Source organism: Photinus pyralis, unplaced genomic scaffold, assembly GCF_008802855.1.
Source record: "Photinus pyralis isolate 1611_PpyrPB1 unplaced genomic scaffold, Ppyr1.3 Ppyr1.4_LG7, whole genome shotgun sequence".
In the NCBI taxonomy this organism is placed as follows: domain Eukaryota; kingdom Metazoa; phylum Arthropoda; class Insecta; order Coleoptera; family Lampyridae; genus Photinus; species Photinus pyralis.
The window spans coordinates 3,616,956-3,636,211 of NW_022170738.1; the positions used below are offsets into that span (position 1 = coordinate 3,616,956).

Below are 19,256 nucleotides of genomic sequence, written 5' to 3' on the forward strand. Positions count from 1 at the left end.
TTACTTGTAAGGGCATTGCGACTGGACAATAAATTTAAAGACTTAGAAAATACGTACCGTATGGTTCACAGTGGAGTAATTCTTACATTTTCCACAACATAACAACAACGCAGTCACAATCATACTAAAGCATGCCTTTGTAATACATCCTCATAGCATATCAAAGAGAGTGGAAGAATGAGCATTGCTGACCTACTAAACAGTAGTTTCCATTTTGGTATAAGGTACAGTATAAACTGATTGACCTTCTTGGTATTCCGTAAGCGACATGCAGCCAAGATGAATCCTTCCGCTCATTTGGGACCGTTCAGTTGTCACGATTATGAAAAGTTCATGTGTCCTATCACAAAACAGTTTCAGAATTACTGCCGTTTGCGTCACAGAGGATCTGCGCTAAACGATAGTTACCTAATGTTAAATTCCGCAATCGTCATTATCAGTCAGGCAAACAAGGTATAGCTAATTGCCGGCTTGCCTATTTGCATAACTCATTAAAGTAGGAAATAATGAAAGCGAATTTAAACTACCTACTCTCAATAAACAGCCTTGATAAATTTTAGTTGGCTATTTTTTGCATGGTGTTACACTTTCTTGGTGAAGTTGTTTGTTTGCAATCATAGCTGTAACCACAGTTTATTGATGCTATAATCGAATGCTGTCTGTTCCGATGTCTAATTTTCACTTCTGATGAGTAAACTGAAAATGTCATCTTTCTTCAGACGGTTGTTAATCTTTTAACCCAAAAATGACACTTTGATGAAGTTTGACTTTAATTTGGTAAAAGTGCTGTCCACTTTCATTTAGGTACGCTATGAAATGTTAATTTATACAATTTATAGTTGCAACAATTTACTAAACTTCGCATTGCTTGGGCTCCTCGAAAGAACTAACTCTCGTAAAATAGCTGATTCTCAACTATGGATCCCCAGGCTCTACTGTAACATTTATTCAGGCACGGAATACCTATTGCCTATAACCCCTATGTTTTTAGACTTAAGTAAATGAATTATTCGGAAAATGAATTAATCGACACGATTTTCGTTTTCGACGAGGCAGATAAAAATTGCCTTTTTTTGCATGGCCACCTCATAAATCACACATAACTTATTTAAGATTGGAATATAAAAACCAGGGAAACCAAGATATTTCGAAATCTATCAGAGATATGTATAGGACATTATTATCAAAACTCCAAGTGGTGTTCTTTTAAATAGGAAAAATAAGGAAGAGACGTTGCTTGTTAGCCTTAAGGCGGATGTCTCGCCGTATGCTGTTCACCTTGCGACTGGAAAAGAGCGTGTACGTTTGTATACGTTAATTTTGTCAGGTAATCGACCTTTTTGGTTAATTGAAGACGCAGTTTCGCTACAATCAGGAGTATTATTAAGAAACACCATGCAAGTGATTGTAAGTTTTTCCTTATTTATTTGTGATCGAACACTTGCTGTGACGGGACGGGGAACACAAATATCTTTTATAGGAAAGGGGGAAATTACTTGATGTGTTTAGGTAGCCGGCTAAATTATAGAGCGGGTGGGTAAGGCTCTGCCCAAGAGATAGGTACTACCTTATTATTATTACCAGGGCGCCAAATCAGTACCACGCTGTAGTTCCCTGTGATCAAGAGGGAAAGGTGCTTGCTTCACACAAGGGGAAAAGTAAGATATAAAGTACAGTAGTGGCGACTGCGAATTTAATCAAATTAATAAAAAGGTAAAACTGTATAACTGTTCAAATTGTGTATTATATGATGTAATTAGGTATAATAATCGATAACCTACTAGCAGAATATAATTATTATAAGATTACGGTAACAGCCGATTGTTTTTATTACTAGGTAGGTACAATAATTTTGTTAAGGATGCAATGTTGACGATGGCTACGATCTTGTAGATACTGACAATGACTGCTTTTCAGTTTACAACCCAGGGGACAACTTGGATATCAAGCACCAATAAATTCAAGCTAAAAAATTTGTTACGTGTGAGTAGGTACTAATGAAAACGACTAAAAACAAAGAACTTTACCTAGATGTTATAGCTTGAAAATTCCAAAACACAATTACAATTTATGTGGACAACCACACAGGCGGCAAACATTCTTCCAACTTTCTTTAATCTGCATAAAGCAAAATATCGCTTCCAATACAAACTTCCCAGTACACAACCAAAGGGTAGGAACGATAATTGATGGTGGTGGTAATTGGTTAACCCCAGATCAGGGAAATTTTCTTAAATAATCTCTTTATTAGCATTAGCACCGACGAAAGTTAAACGGAAATTGTTCCTTGATAAGGCAATCTAAAAATTCCTTGAAAAATCCCAGATAAAATTTTGATAGCCTTTTAGATAGGATAATTATGCAAAATAGTAGCTTAGTGTAAAGAATACACTATGATAGTAGGTAAACATTTCCCTAAATGTATGCAACACGTCATGCTTAATTTAAATTTACCCGCCTGAATGGAATGAAACTGTTACATTGCGTGTGTAGTAAATGTAATATCGGGTTTATACCACTCTTTATTTCAGGTTTTTCTTGTTGATTTACTGCGTATGTGTTTCGGAATAATTTTTTTGTCATTGTTAATCAATTAATTGTGTGTTTATTTGAATCCATTGTACGACCCTGATGCGAGCACGTGCAGATTTGTCTAATTGTCCCCAAGATTTACCTCAGGTGTTTCAAATTTTGATTGATTTGAGCTAGCTGGACAGGCGGTTTGTATATGTGGTGTAATTGACCGCACGCCATTGCACAAAGCATTATAACGGGTGATCAAAAATGAGTTGCTGTCGAGTCGCCTTTGGAAGTTCAAGTTAAATACGATTTTCCATGTAAACAAAAATTCCAAAGGCGACACTACAGTAACTCATTTTTGATCGCATAGTATTTCCGTGTTACTGTAGTGTGAAGTATCTATATGTATCCAAGAAAATGTACCTCTTCACATGCAAATTTACATTTCCGCAAATCGAACTGTAGTTTGGCGAAAATTGTTTTTAAATATGGTTCTAAATTCTTAAAGGTTAATATGTCATCCATCCATTAAAAGTTGTATTTGGAACCAAAAATAGTATCAATGAAATTGTTTGGATACCAAACACACAGACGGACGGACAATAAGTACAGATGACGGAAATCATATTAGTCCCTTGGTCATTGTCTACCTAATACTGAAAACAGAATTTAAAAATTCCAAATCGTGCGCAAGTTATGATCATGTACACAGACGGACGGACGGACGTACACAAGTCCAAAATCGTGAACGAGCTGGGTCGCTCGTTAATAAATGATTCTCTAAATAGAAACGTTGTATTGTCTCAAGAAGTCAATACCCATATGATTGGTGGATACTGAATTTTCTATGTTTAGTCATTGAATCACCACTATTATTCAATGGTTATCAGTGTAAATTACATTTGCCAATTAATTTTTCGCAATTTGATCTTCAATTTCCCGGAACACTTCTCGAGCATATTGAAGTGTGGCTTGTCCGTTTTCCGAGAAGTCTCCTTCGCATTCCAACACGACTAGTTTTATCGGTTTTTCATTTTTAAGCTGATCGTGAGAGCAAAATGTATCTCAAGAGTGGCGCTAGTAGTAGCCTGCATGGTACAGAATCAACAAAGTTATGTACGAGAAATGAAGCAGCAGACTTTAAAGTAGTATAGAGGACGTTACCATTGCCGATGTACGTAAAGAACTACGAGTAAAAAATAAGAGGAGAGAACCTTGTATTAAAAGGGGCGCGACGGATGGATAAAAAGGAGGTTTAGAGTGATGGGAATCGGGTCACTAATGGCAGTGGCGTAATAAAAGAAAACTGGCATCGTCTCTTCTGTTTTATCATCAGTCAAGTCATAGCATTGTATATGCTAATAAATATACAATGATCATAGTCAACATCACTGACCAGCGCAAAGGAGGTAATATGATGGTTTGATGGCTACTTCCGTCGCGTGCTATGCTATTTCCCACCACCGTTACATACATTCTCTCCTCTTATTTTTTACTCGTAGATAAAGAACAACGAATTTTATAGATAACTTAACAATCCAGTATAAATGAACGTGAACCTTAAAAACAGTATAAAATGTTAGTGTTATAAAAATTAAGAATTAGACGAATTTAGTTTCCCAACGTTAAGTTAAAACGAGTATTAAAGTAAGCAATGCCGTGCAGTTTACATAGATAACATAGACCTATGCCTGACCAAGTAACAAGGTGTTAACAGACTACTGAATTTTAGAATTTTAGTCCGGCCAATTGAAGTAAGCATAGGTTGTTTTTAGTGTCATTGGAGGCGCGCTAATTTATCGAGATTTAGGCCGTTTCTCAGAGAACTGAGCAATTAATTAAAGAAGTTTATCCAAAATCGTCCCGAAAACTTCATTTTCATGCCTCCTTTCTGTCAGGAAATTTTATAGTTTCCATTTTGATATGGGAAATGTTCCAAATTTCACTCAACGGTTATGGTTTAGGTTTGATTATCAACTTTTATTGATAGAAGCTAGATTCATAAGCATCAGGTTTATAAACGGGGGCCGTATGGCCTCCTAGGGGGGACAATATTGGTAGGCACGGAAACTTTCCATGGGCCACCAGGAAATTCACTACCTACAATATCTTACTTAGAAATTAATAAAATTTACCAAAGATGGTCAGTACACAACAAAATACACCAGAATAACCCCTCTATCCTTGTTAGGTTATTCTCAGTGTACCTTTCTATAGAAAGCAATAAATTCCTAATCACAAAAAATGATCAAAGTCCTCGTGTGAGATCGAAGGGACTTCAGCGCATTTTTGCCTTGTGGCCAGATCAGTGTTTTATTAGCGGAATATTGAACTCCACCCATCCAAATAAGATCTTGCCGAAAGCTACCACGTTCAACTTTGTCCGTACCATTTCTCACATTACCGTGCACTCGCAATTCGCGTTTGAAGTTTTGACTCACCATCATTTAAAAATCCTTTGGGCGGTTACCATATTCCCTGCCGACACCCACTTCGATTCACCCGCAACAATTCGATTTGACAGTTTCGACCCACCATCAGTAAATCTCGTCGCGGGGGTTACCACATTCCCTTTGTCGATACCACAGTCCGACGTCCCGTTCATTCGTAATTCATCATTTTGGTAGATTTCGCTTAAAAATCCCCGGCCATAAAATCGTATTTCAACTTTTGGTACTCACATTAGCTCGACCTTCTATTAGTGACACGAGGAAAGAGAGACCGCGATGTCGCGTCTGTAAGAAACTTTGGGCGCCCAAAGTTCGACTACCCCTCGAAGCGCGCCGCGCAAAAAGTGGTTATTTCGCCCCTAGGAAAAAAAAAAAAACAAAATTCCCCACCGCAGGATTTTGTGTTGCGTTGACAGATTCTTCCCGACGACACCACTTTGAAAACAATCGGAGAAAAACTGTAGAAGGAAGGGATAGATAAAAACTGAAAAATCTCAGGTAGTATAATACCGCTCGGGGATGGCGTCCAGATGTCGTCGACTCCAAATTCTTGTAGCTCCCCACCCTAACGTTTCTTTAATTACACGGCCCCGATAGTTACATGTACACTCCTTGTCTTTTTACAAAGCGTTTTTCTACGGGCGCGCATTTACTGCCAGCCAGCCAGCCAGCCGACCAGCCCAGCCAGCCAGCCCAAAGTGAGAATTAAAAGCTACTTTTTACAAAAAAAAATTTTTGCAAAAATGCGCTAACAAAATGGCAAATGCACAATGCAATTGATAGACGCGAGACCGGAAAATGTTATTTTTTTCTAACACAACTAACACTCCTCTGCCGCCTACCAGGATTATTTTTCTGTAGAGATTAGTTTTTCTACAACTTCAGAGGCATTTTTTTTTAATTTAGCGTCAAAACAAAATGAGCTTGAGCTTGAAACTAGCAGCGCCATCTAAATGCTGCAGCGCAACTCCGAAAAACTGGAATAAGGCAAACTGTAAAATTGTAATAAATTTTCAATCATTTATATGCGTTTCTCTATCGAACATTAGAACACAAGCGTGAGGAAAGAGCTGCTTTTCCAAAAGACAAATCGACAACGGATTCTCATACTCAAAGGCAGGGATGGATAACAAATTGTTTCCGATTCCCATTTTTGACAAAGGAACAAGAATTTATGGAACAATATAATCAGTTCACAGCCGTGATGGCCCATAAAAAAACTTTCATTCATTCAAATAAACTCACAATAATAAAAAATAATACATTATATTTTGCCAAACATTAAATTACAATATGATTAACGCAATAAAAATTAAACCATTAATTTGTTAATAAACCAAGTACTTTTTGTACCTTTATAGTATGGAAATATACTAACTTATTGCTGTTCTGGATTGATGTTCTGAACTTAAGATAGCACGTTTATCTTTGAAATCGGTTGGGCTAGAACAGAGCCTTACAACTGCTTGGTTTCATCTTGAAGATTTTCCTACCACCTTGTGTGCCCCTAAAACACTCATCTTTAATGCCAGACATTTCATTCTTGTCCTTATTTGATACGATTAAATATCGTTATCTGGAATTCCGTCAGCCTTCAATGTGACCTAAAAATTTGAGACTTAGCAACTATTTACTCATCATTAACTCGTTACGTTACCTTATAATCATCATCTTCTAAAATTTCATATTTCATAGCGTGCATTCTGTGTTGAAGTGTTCTTATACTCGGATATGGGAGACCTTGTCTCCTGATTTCCTCATATCCTTTCGCTCCACAAGTCATGTAGAGTTTAAGTCCTTTGTTAATTGTGCGGTCTGACCATTCTTCGCCTCTATGATTGCCATATTTCACGAATTTTAACTGATCTTCACTAAAAATACAGCTGTATCTCTCTTCCATTTCCTTAATTTTATTTTCCAAACGAGAAATTTTATGGTGGGCATTTTTAAGTTTAGTTTTTAATTGCCCCAACTGTACATTGTTGACAGAATCTTCAGTTTCAGTAGGAGCTTCTCCAACATCATCTACAATCATACATTGCTGATAGGTAAATTCAAATTGCAATGTTGCTGAAAATACCCTCCAATTTTACGAATGAGTCTACGTCATTTGTTGTACAGTGATCTAAAAATGCAATATAATCACAATCACAAAGATTCACACACATAATTCACCTATAATTTCCAAGTGAGATTTATTTATAATTTCTATTTTGGGAGATAGATTTTCACAGGCACCAATAGTTGGCACAGCGTTCCATCTTAAAAGTTTTCTGTTGTCTGCTCGTGCAGATTCGAAATGATGCTCTTCGAAATGTACCTGAAATTTCGCCAATATGGTATTCTACATTCAGTAATCAATTCAAGTTCGTACTTACTTCACATATGCATGCACTTAATGATAATTCACCTCGGTTCACAAATTTTATCCACAAGTTCGTTTTTTCGTCGTTACTTTTATTACGCGGTATTCGAAAGAGGCGAAACCCTTGCTCCGAACGATTTTTACAATTTGGAACACAACAACCAGTCATTTTGTTGTTTTCCAGTCTTCGTTTAAACAACAATTTGAGACGCAAAATATTTACAAAATACACCACAAATCACGATTTGTGAAATGCACCTTTAGATATGAAAGAAAGTTTCCTTCTCAGTAATAAGAATACACCATACGCCCCCGTTTGAGAACCAATACCGATGAACTACGAACTTTTAGGTCCAATAGAACATCCTCGTGAAATTAGCAACGATCCACGATTTCTAATAAGATACCTTATGAACATAGAGCGGCAGCGGAATATTGACGAACCGGAACCGATACCGTACCGCTATTTTAGTGACAAGAAACCGGTATTTTTCGGTTCTCTCTCACATCTAGCAAATAACTTAATATATTAACACAGGAAACTCGTTAGTATTTGAATATGCGTAGACACTTCACCCTTGAATTTGAAGAATTCCTTAAAACATGCACACTGACATTTATTTAGATCAGTGAACATGCACCGATGACGTCATCACTGAAACTTTTTTTTACATATTTTGAGTTGAATAGGGCGCGGAAACGTCCGTGGAGGGCCCTAAACTGTCCAAATTTCGATCCCCACAAAATTGTCCTTTATGTAGCGTCAAATATAAGCTTTACGGTAGGTAAAAATCATTAACAACGCTTTTTAGCGCCAACAATATCGATACGTTAGGCGGCGCATCGGCAAGATTTTAACTCAATGGTCCTCTTAAAACGTATAGCCGGGTTTTAAATGTGCGTAAACTGCGTTCTAGAGTCCTCTATATAGCGGGTGCTCAAAAAGTAGTATTTGTACGTAGAAGTAGATACCTGTATCTGTATGTAGTAATTTTAATTGGTTATGACATTTGTTTGACATTATAATCTCGCTTTCTTTAGAATGTTTATGTTTACTATGAGAGAATTGTAATCTTATTTTAAACCCTTTTGTGGGGTGTAATATGCTAAATATAGCTTCAAAGGTACCTAATTACTTTTGCAATGGCATTACATAACCATCTACCTGTAGATTTTTGCTACAAAACACAGAATTCATACCAATGCCGAGCGAGTAGAAGTGTTAAATTTTTTCAATATATCAAAGGCGCTTTCTTTCGGTGATCCAAACGCGTTTGAATTGTCAAATCACGTTCTTTCGAAATGTGATCTTATAATAATGATTGCTAAAATCGTGAACAAACTGAACATAAAAGTTTTATGATCACGAATTCCTAACCTATAAATGCAATGATATTTTTGCTCAAATGTTAGTTTAGTGAATATTTGTAACTGAAGAGGAGCATAATCGTGCAAGTACTTCCACTTGTATTTAAATTATTTTCAAAATCCAAACAAAAAATATGTAATTCGAATGCAAATGTGTACTCCGTAAACTTAACCATACTTTGATTTAAATTCGCGCGTTCTTTCGTAAAACGTGATCCTGAATCATGATTGCGAAGTAGCCGAAAGAAAGCGCCTCAATTTTGAATTTACAATTTCGTTTGTAGTGAATTGGCCGCTTTATATCGATAATTCTTTAGGTCATTACGCCTCTTGTGAGTCAATAGAGCTACTACGTCTCGAATTTATTAGTTCAAACGACTGAAATTTTATTTTGCGTGGTTATGTGTAAAGTTCCGATATGTTTCATGATTCTGAAATTTTATTATATACCATACTTTATTTGCTAATATGTGGCTGTATAGTGTATCCGCCAGTAGAATTCACTTCGTCCGGTTTAACTATATCTGCAATATTTTCATCTTTTTTGAAATCGGAGAATGAACACTTTGTATTGTATCACATTAAGCAGTCAGTTATTACTTTGTTCATATATTCCCTACTTCCTTTAGGGTATGTGACAGGATTGTGGTTTTTTAATTACAGCGAAGAGGTAATGAATTTCAAATTATTTTTGTTTCTATCCAGTATGTAACAGATTATATCACTTTGGACCTTCGACAAATCACTACTTTGGCAGTTATTTACAAACAGCTGCTTCATATTTCCGCTGCTTGCTTTATATCAAATCAAAACATGGTCAGATGACAATTGGAAAAACCACCCAATTGCAGTAAACCTGTCCCGATTCTGTAACAATAATGGCACTTGGCTGTCTGTTGCATCAGATATTAATGTGGAATTTCGAAGGTAGTATCCCCAAATAATACTGTCACAGTAATTCTCATTTTAGGGTAGATAAGATCTCCATTCAAACAAATGCGGTTTCAAGAGTAATCGCAACTGAAAATTGGATTCTAAAGGTAACACCTCTTACCATTTTTGTTGCCCACCAATCTGACGCCACTCTTAATGCTTGTCATACCGATACACATACCATGTCTGCTGAAAATTTTGGCCACGTTCAATATGTTACTATAGAAGTTAAATCTGCGCGAGACAATGTTCCGCCTTTTAAGATCCGGGTTAATACGGCAGATTTTAGAGATTTGCAAGATCGGTTAGCGAGACCTATCACTATAACGCCAGACATTTTAGTTCACAAAAGTTTGATGGATAAGTTTGTTGATACCTTTAGAGAAGTCGTGCAAGACAATCCCGTGTATAGCACCGAAGAGGTTTGTGAGGTAAATAAGTATTGCTGGTGTTACTATAGTTTTATAGGAGCTGGATAACTGCATTGGTTGTATGCAGAAAACCGCAAATGTGAAACTCCAAAAAGTGTGTACGGATAATACTGGTGATAATGCGTGTGTTACGTGCTACTGTAGACCTATGTGGTGTATGGAATGTATGGCAAAGTGGTTTGCTTCCCGGCAGGACAATGAACGACCAGACACCTGGTTGTCGTCAAAATGTACATGCCCGATGTGTCGTGCTACATTTTGTGTATTGGATGTCTGTATGGTTGAAAGTTAATTATAGTCTAATTCAAACTAAGTTGTCTATACTTCATATAAATACCATTATCATTTCTTACACTATAGTTTGTGGTATTCAAGAATGGACATACAGAAGATACGATACGGTCACACACAATTTACTTTGAATTGGACTATACTTTTGATATTATGGAACCAAGCAATAGGGGGCAGGACCAATGAAATGACAGCTTTCTACAGGTGATTAGAAACATGTCAGTGTGTCAACAGACACTAGAATCCTATTGGTGTGGTTTCATAATTTAAAAAAAAAAAAGCAAGCACTTGCTTGTATAGTGTTGAATCTCTTATATTTTGTACTGTTGAATATAAGAATATTAATCTAAAACCAAATATTAAATTAAGTATATTTTATTATAATTCAGATATTTGTAAATTTGTGAAATTGTTATTAAAATATATTTTTAACATTGTATCATTGAATAATATATTATTCAATGATTGTATGTACATATGTAGGTATCTGTAACAGAATTTTGCTTTTTTTGCTGGTCCTTGATCTGCAGTGACTGCAGTTTTACACTTTGAAGACAACCTTTTCTGCTAGTTACAATTTCTAATTAAAATAAGGGTATTCACAAGTTGTCGTAAAGCTCTAGTAAAAATACATCATTGTAAAGTTATGTAGCAATTCGAAATTTCCACTGGCTAGATCCAACTCAAATTTTCGTCTTCTTTTACCAGAACCAGAACTTTTACCAACAGTGCAGTGCATGCTTCTGTCCAGTTCGCAATTTACTCACTGAAGTGTCTGTTACTCTGAGATGACCTCCCAACATACCATCGTATAGGTATATCTGTCGTAGTATTTCAGATTTTCTGCTCTGATATCACTATGTGCACCTCTTTGGTAATACCTTTGATTATTGTATCCTTATGTATATTCGATATTCTTACGCCATCTCGGTATTTTCTTTGTAATTCACTAGTTTAGATGTAAATTATTCCGATAGGTATAGTAGACTTCTCATTGCCTTTTAGTTCTCTATTTTCGCTGATGTAGTAGATTTCTTATTACCTTTAGTTCTTTGTGTCGCCATCCGAGGTCGTGCAGAGATTTCTTTTTCTTTCGGCGCACGCACTCTTGTAAGACGAGATTCGATCATTACTTGTAGAACGTACACGCAATTACGATTACTCGACAGCTTTTTTTGGGATTTTTTAGTATAAATGTAGTGTTTTTCTGTTGCTATTTTACTTTCACCGCTTCGCTGACTCGTTTGCGGATATGTTTTACAAATTTTAAGGTCGTTTTCTGTATTTAACACAAATTACGCATTTACCTTTTAACTTTGAATAATCATTTTTAGGCTTCTTACTTCTGGTTTACTTGCTTCATTATTACCTAGGTACCTGATTATATTTTCTACATCGATATTCCTGAGTGGAAACCGCAGAGTTTTGTACTTTCTTAACATTGCACAAGAAACATTCATTTGTGAAAGTCCACCACCATCTCAACAAATCAAGAACGCCATAGATGAGTTTCTACATTACCGGTTGCGAAAATTTTACTTCAATTCTACCAACTATATGATTGCTGTTAGTCTGATTACATTATACCCTTCGGATTAGCTTTGTAAACAATGTTTTTAAGTTACCGAGGCTTTGTCCGAAGACGAGATTTACAAATTTTAGTCACGTTATTTGTTTTATTCCGAAGAATTTGCTCATACTAGTTTATTTACATTACAAATCGATTAGATCAATAGAAACCTAGTTATTTGTGCATCGTAAAGTACTTTTCTTGAATTTAACGTCACAATTATTAAGTTTTCATATTTGATATACGAGAAACGTGGTTGATAAAAAATTTTGCTTTTTCTAGTGTGAAGTCATTTGAATTATTGATTCTTTTTGAGTATTAATTAAAGTTTGTGTATACGATTGCCTCCGTCTCACACGTTAGCATTGCTATTTCGCAATATTTTTTGTGCAGCGCGATTCACTAATACTTTTATTTGTTCGTTGTCATTGTCTGTTACAGATTTGCACGACGCGCACAAGGTTGCAACTCGTAGATCAAAAGTAAATGTTATATTCGTTGATTCCTTGATTCACGTTTGATTACATATTGGTTTTCGATGCAATTGTAAGTAAGATCTAAGATGGGTAGATTTAAACGTAATTCTGCTCGTGACCATTATACGTATGGCAAAATGTCAATGTAAGAAAATAAATGTTTTACGTTATTGTTTATATAGAATATTAAAATAGGATTGACTGTTCACAGAACGCACGTGATAAGCAGCAGTGTTCAATCCAAGCCTTGCGCATTGCTTTTTTTATTTAATTAGGCAACACATAATACACCAAACTGCTAATTTAGAATATTGCATTTTCCGCTTTGCATATTTCAGTACCAGTTCTTTCAAAAACAAAAGCCATATTGCATTTAATTTGTAAAGTAATATTACTATACCTCTTATAATTAAACGGATATTATCCTAATTCATACATTAAAGTTCCTTTGAATTCTTATCTCATTTGATATATACTGAGCTTTATCTAATTTTCATTATCACAACCAATAACTAACACTTCAATATAGGTAACTACATCGTCGGTGCAAACATATAGCATTGCGAGAAACATGAGTAGAAACTTTTTTAATAATTTATTTTCTTCGCAAAAAAAGGCACCCGTAGAGGAAGTGGAAGAAGTGAAGCCGCCCATACGGCGATTGTCTATTTCCAAAAGTGGAAGAATGAAGCAAAAGTATAGACCAAGGCTGACACTTGCAGATAGCGGTCCGTTTCATAATGAAGACTCGAACGCTTCTAAAGAGAAAGGAGGCGATGCAACAACAAACAAACGTGACGAAGAAAAGGCAAGTTTTAGTACCTTTAGTTCGAGCGAAAGCCAAGAGAGCAAAACGAATAGTGACAAAGTTGCAGGCGAAGTTTTTTGATAAAATTTACAATATTTTTGTAATTTTTTCCTCAACATGTGAGCGCACTGCGCACATTTTAAATACAGTTCTGTACCATTTGTCTGTGATGCGAGTTAATCAGAGTGAACTATGACGGTATATTTTAAAATTTATACCTACGTGCGAAATTTAGCATTAGAAAGTCAAACATTTGGTGATATTTTGTATATGACCTAGGTAGGTACTGCAAAAGTGTGTTCTTATTTGTGTTATGACTTTGTATATATTTTATTATGTGATAAGATAAGAGTCACTTCAGCATATGTAGAGATAGCTACTACATATCCACCTATTTACATTTAAGCATTTTGATGCAGTTATAAATATTTATCATGAATTAGTTTATCGGCTCTGATTTTCCACTCTGATAATTATATTGTTTCCATTTGTAACCATTACTGAGTTTCCATACATTTCCAATATTGTACTTAATAAAGACGTTAAACATTTTTTATTGGTACTGTATCTACATATGTAAGAGCATCAATAAATGATTTCAAAATCACCCACCAAAAAACTGCCCATATGACCAATATTCTCATAGAATTCATTCAATTCAATGGAAACCTCTAATAACATTAAGCAAAAGCAGATATGGCAGTGGCGTAATAAAACAAAACTGAGATCTTGTTTTATGACATAAGTCAAATCAACATAACTGACCAGCGCAAAGGAGGTAATATGATGGCGACTTCCGTCACGTGGTATGCTATTTCCCACCACAGTTGCAGTCTCTCTACTTGTAGGTTAGTATCTACAAGTAAAAAATAAAAGGAGAAAACCTTGCATTAAAAGGGTACGAGACGAAAATGGGTAAAAAGGAAGTAATATGATGGCGACTTCCGTCGTTGCGTGCTATGATATTTCCATAGACATATGATGTCTATGGCAATTTCCCACCACCGTTATATTCTCTCTTCTTATTTTTTATTTGTGTTTATTCATTTAAACAATGCTGGTAGCTTAATAATTTGGCACTGTGTAGCTATAAGACGATAGCTTCCAAATTGATTTATTTCTTCTGCTTCTAGAAGTGAGAAATAAAAGGTAAAAGTAATGTTTCAATTTATAGAGCCGTGTAACCGCTGATAAGTTGCCTCATATAAATGTTCCCATAGAGATTTATGTCAATTACGCCCGGTTGCAAGAAAGCGAATTATAATCGAAATCCAAGATTATTTGCCAAATCCGAGATTAAACAAAAATTTTAGTTGCATGATCAAGTATTGGATTAAACTAATCTTGATTATTCTAATCTAAGTTTATTCCTACTATAATCCCTGATTACGTTGGTTTTGGGTTGCATGAAGTTGTAATCCTACATTTGTCATTGATTAAATCAAAATTATTCTAATTCGTCAAATCGGAGAATTAAACTGGAATTATAAAATACATGACCATTTAGCCATTATAAAACCTAAGAACAGGAAAAAACCTATCAGGACCAGATGCCTTACAAGTGATTGTAAACTTGGGCGGTTTAATAATGATGAACGATAGTGACACCTTAATAAATAAGTTGAAACGTCAATGTGACAATATGTAAACCAACTACTAATTTACAACCTGCCTTAATTTTGCTATGACGTCAGATAGTGTGACGAAAGGTTCAGCACCCTTGAAACAAAATAGCGCTTTCTTTCGGTGATCCAAACGCGTTTGGATTGTCAAATCACGTTCTTTCGAAGTGTGATCTTATAATCATGATTGCTAAAATCGTGAACAAACCGAACATAAAATTTTTTTGACACGAATTCCTAACCTATAAATGCAAGGATATTTTTGCTCAAATGTTAGATTAGTCAATATTTGTAACTGAAGAGGAGCATAATTGTGCAAGTACTTCACTTGTATTTAAATTATTCTCATAATCCAAACAAAAAATACATAATTCGAATGCAAATGTGCACTACGTAAACTTAACCATACTTTGATTTAAATTCGCGCGTTCTTTCGTAAAACGTGATCCTACTAATCACGATCTCGAAATCATGATTGCGAAGTAGCCGAAAGAAAGCGCCTATTATTTGCCAAATCTGAGTTTAAACTAGAATTTTGACATTTGATTGGCTGCCCACTGCAATATAAAGCCAATCAAATGTCTTAATACCGGATTAAACAATAATTCTGGATTATTTTTTTTGTGCAACTGGCCGTCACTTTCATGACATATTATGTATAAAATTTTATTTAATTGTTTCCATAGATTTCAAAATAAAACAATCAGTGTCATTTTTAATGCAGTTTGCAGTTTATGCTTTGTACTTTTCCACTATAGTCTTTAAAACTAGGTACAAAAGCAGGTATCAGTGAAGAAGAGTACCTACGCAAGACGTTGTTATAATGTAGCCGAAGCTGCGGCAGCCGTAGTGCAATATTCGCTCCCCACAAAGTCAAGAAAGAGGTACGAAAAGGCGTACAAACCTCTTAATGACTGGCGCAAAACTAAAGGAATAATTACTTCCACGCACATATTCCATTAATTGTTAGTAATTAAAAAACCATTATCCTTTGTGTAGGTATATTAATATTTAAAAATATCCACAGTCTGCATTATAATTATTCAATCATTGATTGAATAACTTATTCAATGAACGATCTAATTGTTATTTTGCATGTACTAGGACTGTAATGGGAGTCAGGTAAAGATCAACTTTCTAATGTCAAAATAGCCCTGAAATTTATATTTTCTTGAGGGTTTCAGGTAAATATATATGATCTTAGGAAAGCTCAAAAAGATGTAAAGGAAAGTTGAATTATTAAATAGTTTAGCATATATTGAGTAGAAACGATTAGCTACATCTCACAGAACAATATGACACACTTTAATCTTTGCTAAGTAGATTTTTAAGGTCTGTCACTCTTGACTTTATCTCTGGTTGATTATCTTTACTTAGCTCTGGTAAGGTCTCATAAAATATCTTACTTATTCTATTCAAATCCGAATGACGCTTCTTATCTACAAAGTTAGAAAATGTAAACAAAGAAGGGGAGAAATTATCTCATAGAATTTACCTTTTAATTTTGTTGCAAGCACAAAAATCACACTTAAAGTATCCTTCCTTAATCTGGTGTGTTTTGCAATACCTGTAGGGAAAGAACAGTTTACAGTTTGCAATGGACGATATTAAATACGCACCTAAAGCATATATGCTTACTTCTATAATATTATCTACAATTTTAGATAAACTTTCGTTCTCTTTGTCAGTTAGTCTATCTTCTTTAAGCAAAATTAATTTATCAACAAAATCGCGTAGTGCAGAAATAACACAAACTTGTACGGATCTGGTGCACTTTGGCAGACACGCTTTGCAGTGCTCGACGAACAACTCCCTGTACTTCTCTTGGGTAACCTTACTGTTTTCGGGCCAAGCCTTGCCCAACGTTTCGTATATAACCTCCTTAATTTTAATTCGATTTTCCCTATTTTCGCTAATCTCCTCTAAGGACAGATCCTCATCTGTATCACCATTTGGATCATCTGTAAGAATTGACTGTGCCATATTGTGCACTTCATCAAACTTATCCACCTGTAGAGCCGATAAAACGTCGCCTAAAGACTTTAATGCTTTTGATTTATAAACAATCTGCTCTTTGCGGCACTCCTTCAGCACTACTTCGATTATGTTATTTATATCAATGTCTTTATCTTCTTTTAATGAATCCCTAAAATTAATGGAATTATTACAATAGAATGTAAGTCAAGCGGATTATAAATGGAAGGGGAGGGGGGGGGGGAACTAGCAACCTATTATTCAACATTCAGTTAATCCGTCTTTGACAAAAGTTTAGAATGAAAACCTACTGCTAACTTCTGGATCTTACTTCACATACATTAAAGGGTTGCCAACCGGAAATTATTCATATTTTTTCACAAACCTACATATTAGATTACGCACGACAAACCCCATTAACTCTAAACAAGCTGATCTTTGCACGCACAAATTTCAATAGATCACCTTTTTTCGCCCAAAAATAATACAAACAACTAACTTGGATCCTGAGCATATGCTTGCGAGAGCATTTAGCAACTTATCCTTTCCATTCCACGTCCTCCCGCTCAGTCCGTTGATTAAAATTCGAATTAAATTGTTTCTTTCCTTCGCTTCGAGCGATACTCCCAATTTAACCGCAACCGTACTTATAGCAGTGGCTGCCTATGAGATAACGCATAACCAAATTGTATTATTATACATTACAAACCTGCGCTTTCATGTTCCAAGACTGGGATTCTAACGCTTCCTTTAAAACGTCTGAGATCGGTTTCAAATTTTGCCGAATGCCGTACTCTGTACCGGGGCTATTTTCTGACCAGATTTCATTCCAGATTGTTATAGTACCTTCGGTTTCGGGCGTTTTCTCCTCGTGCATTGCGAAAAACACCCAAGGTAACACTGACGACGCATATTGCTTCAAAATTTCCTGATTGTAGTTACTTACTGCCTGGATAGTTTGCGCGCATGCGGATCTTCTTGAGTCATCTGCAAGTCGCAGTGTAAAGGAAAAAAAATTGAAGAAAAGTGCGTGTCACCTTCTCGCTCGAAATACCACTGTTTCAATTTTCTAAATAACTTCTCCAAGGTAGGGGGTTGGGATACTGCAACCAATTGTCCTATGGTTGAAGCACATTGTTTGCGGATTGCGGCGTTGCGATCAGTAAGACCGTGCAACAATATATTCTGAAGTGTGGCTGAATATGGTTGCAAGTCTTGCTTCATCTGTACTATCAAAAGTGAAATAAAATGTACGCACACAATTCGAGTACCGAAAGTGACCGAACTTTTCATCAACTCAGTAATTTTAGGTGTCAATTCTCCTAATATTGACGCGTCGGCGTATTGAAGACACTGAAATTATATCATCAAATAAATTACCACGATAAGTTACAAAAGACCTTTGACACTGTTTCCATAGTAAAGTGAGATTTCGCAATATTTGCTCTGGCACTATCCACAGCCTCTTGAGCGTCGCTTTGGGCGCTTAACATTGTGCTAAAGTGTGACAGTTTCTGAGATTCTAACTCGCCGGTTGCCTGCAGCAATGCAGGTATGAGTTGAGCTAAAAACGGCTTTAATTGGTCGGCCGAAGCTGCTACGAGCTCCGATAATGTCTGCAAACTAAAGAGAAATTACTATGAAAGCGTAAACTTCAACTGACCATAACAGCCTAACTTCGGCCACGGGATTTGTGATTTCATTTAATAACACTGGCAAGATGATCTGAACCATTTTTACACCTGCTTTTCCTTGACTAGTGTCAGATCCTCTCACACATAACTAAATATACACAATTAAACCTTAAAGTCGGCGAATTTAGTTACCTTGCTTAGTAGTTTTCCTGTTTTCGTTGCGACTACTCGCGTTGCTTCGTGATGATCATCCATAACTCGAAACACTTTCGTCCAAAGTTCCTCTAATCGACCAAGACAGCTGTGTATCGACGAGTTAACGCCGCTAGTAAAAAAGTCTTGCAAAGCAAAACAGCACGACTGCCTCACGCGATACTGGGGGGACGTCAGATTGTCTATCAAATCGGATAGAATCTCGTCATAATATTGTTCGAGCTGCAACAACAGGCTACGTACAGATACCAGCATAAAATATATATTTTTTAGGAGAGATTAGCGTAACCCTCTCCTACAACGCGTCAAGAACAGTGAGCGAGCACCCAAATTTGGTCAGACTTGGGCTTGCCCGCAGCCTTAAGTCAAGATAGCAGTATTGACATCATGATCCTTTTTCAGCCATCAGAGCGATTTTATAGCTATTCGACAATCGCTCAGCATCAATCAAGAGAAGACTACAACATCAACAAGAATTTAGTTTACTCAGCAGAGTGTAAGCTATACTATAGACTGCTAGTGCCAAACTGTAACGGTACTTTTTAATTTGCATTAAAATTGTTCGAAATTTCATTGTGAAGTTTCATTTTGGGATTTCTAA

The 19,256-nt window shown here is 35.9% G+C and overlaps 3 protein-coding genes across 4 annotated transcripts; 1 reads left to right on the forward strand and 2 right to left on the reverse strand.

Moving 5' to 3' along the window:
* Nucleotides 1-6,220: 6,220 nt before the first annotated feature.
* LOC116176457 lies at nt 6,221-7,682 on the reverse strand. 2 transcript variants are annotated; one of them, XM_031495041.1, is made up of 5 exons: nt 7,349-7,682; nt 7,173-7,290; nt 7,051-7,098; nt 6,628-6,995; nt 6,221-6,574 (listed from the first exon to the last, which is right to left on the reverse strand). In XM_031495041.1, the coding sequence occupies exons 1-5, from the start codon at nt 7,502-7,504 to the stop codon at nt 6,533-6,535; spliced, it is 732 nt and encodes a 243-aa protein (XP_031350901.1). In that variant the 5' UTR covers nt 7,505-7,682; the 3' UTR covers nt 6,221-6,532. The 2 variants fall into 2 exon arrangements, with proteins under 2 accessions (XP_031350901.1, XP_031350900.1); XM_031495040.1 differs by having other exon boundaries at nt 7,051-7,095; nt 7,146-7,290.
* Nucleotides 7,683-9,072: 1,390 nt separating this feature from the next.
* On the forward strand, nt 9,073-10,797 carry LOC116176456 (E3 ubiquitin-protein ligase TM129-like). The gene is made up of 4 exons (XM_031495039.1): nt 9,073-9,373; nt 9,419-9,630; nt 9,674-10,058; nt 10,105-10,797. Exons 1-4 carry the CDS (start codon nt 9,122-9,124, stop codon nt 10,357-10,359), a joined length of 1,104 nt encoding a protein of 367 aa, XP_031350899.1. The 5' UTR covers nt 9,073-9,121; the 3' UTR covers nt 10,360-10,797.
* A 5,279-nt stretch (nt 10,798-16,076) lies between these two features.
* Nucleotides 16,077-18,044, reverse strand: LOC116177505 (proteasome-associated protein ECM29 homolog). The gene is made up of 6 exons (XM_031496491.1): nt 17,846-18,044; nt 17,518-17,795; nt 17,308-17,471; nt 16,454-16,980; nt 16,330-16,401; nt 16,077-16,273 (listed from the first exon to the last, which is right to left on the reverse strand). Exons 1-6 carry the CDS (start codon nt 18,030-18,032, stop codon nt 16,140-16,142), a joined length of 1,362 nt encoding a protein of 453 aa, XP_031352351.1. The 5' UTR covers nt 18,033-18,044; the 3' UTR covers nt 16,077-16,139.
* Nucleotides 18,045-19,256: the final 1,212 nt, after the last annotated feature.

Excerpts from the sequence above, each read along its gene's own strand:
- LOC116176456 (XM_031495039.1), top strand. The coding sequence starts at position 9,122 with ATGTTTCATGATTCTGAAATTTTATTATATACCATACTTTATTTGCTA. Across the intron at positions 9,374-9,418 it reads TTTTTAATTACAGCGAAGAG|ATTATATCACTTTGGACCTT; the intron begins GTAATGAATTTC and ends AGTATGTAACAG. Across the intron at positions 10,059-10,104 it reads CCGTGTATAGCACCGAAGAG|GAGCTGGATAACTGCATTGG; the intron begins GTTTGTGAGGTA and ends ATAGTTTTATAG.
- LOC116176457 (XM_031495040.1), bottom strand. The coding sequence starts at position 7,504 with ATGACTGGTTGTTGTGTTCCAAATTGTAAAAATCGTTCGGAGCAAGGG. Across the intron at positions 7,291-7,348 it reads TAAGTGCATGCATATGTGAA|GTACATTTCGAAGAGCATCA; the intron begins GTAAGTACGAAC and ends GCGAAATTTCAG. Across the intron at positions 6,575-6,627 it reads TAGAAGATGATGATTATAAG|GTCACATTGAAGGCTGACGG; the intron begins GTAACGTAACGA and ends TCAAATTTTTAG.
- LOC116177505 (XM_031496491.1), bottom strand. The coding sequence starts at position 18,032 with ATGAAGCAAGACTTGCAACCATATTCAGCCACACTTCAGAATATATTG. Across the intron at positions 17,796-17,845 it reads GTGGTATTTCGAGCGAGAAG|ATGACTCAAGAAGATCCGCA; the intron begins GTGACACGCACT and ends TGCGACTTGCAG. Across the intron at positions 16,274-16,329 it reads GCTTGCAACAAAATTAAAAG|ATAAGAAGCGTCATTCGGAT; the intron begins GTAAATTCTATG and ends CTAACTTTGTAG.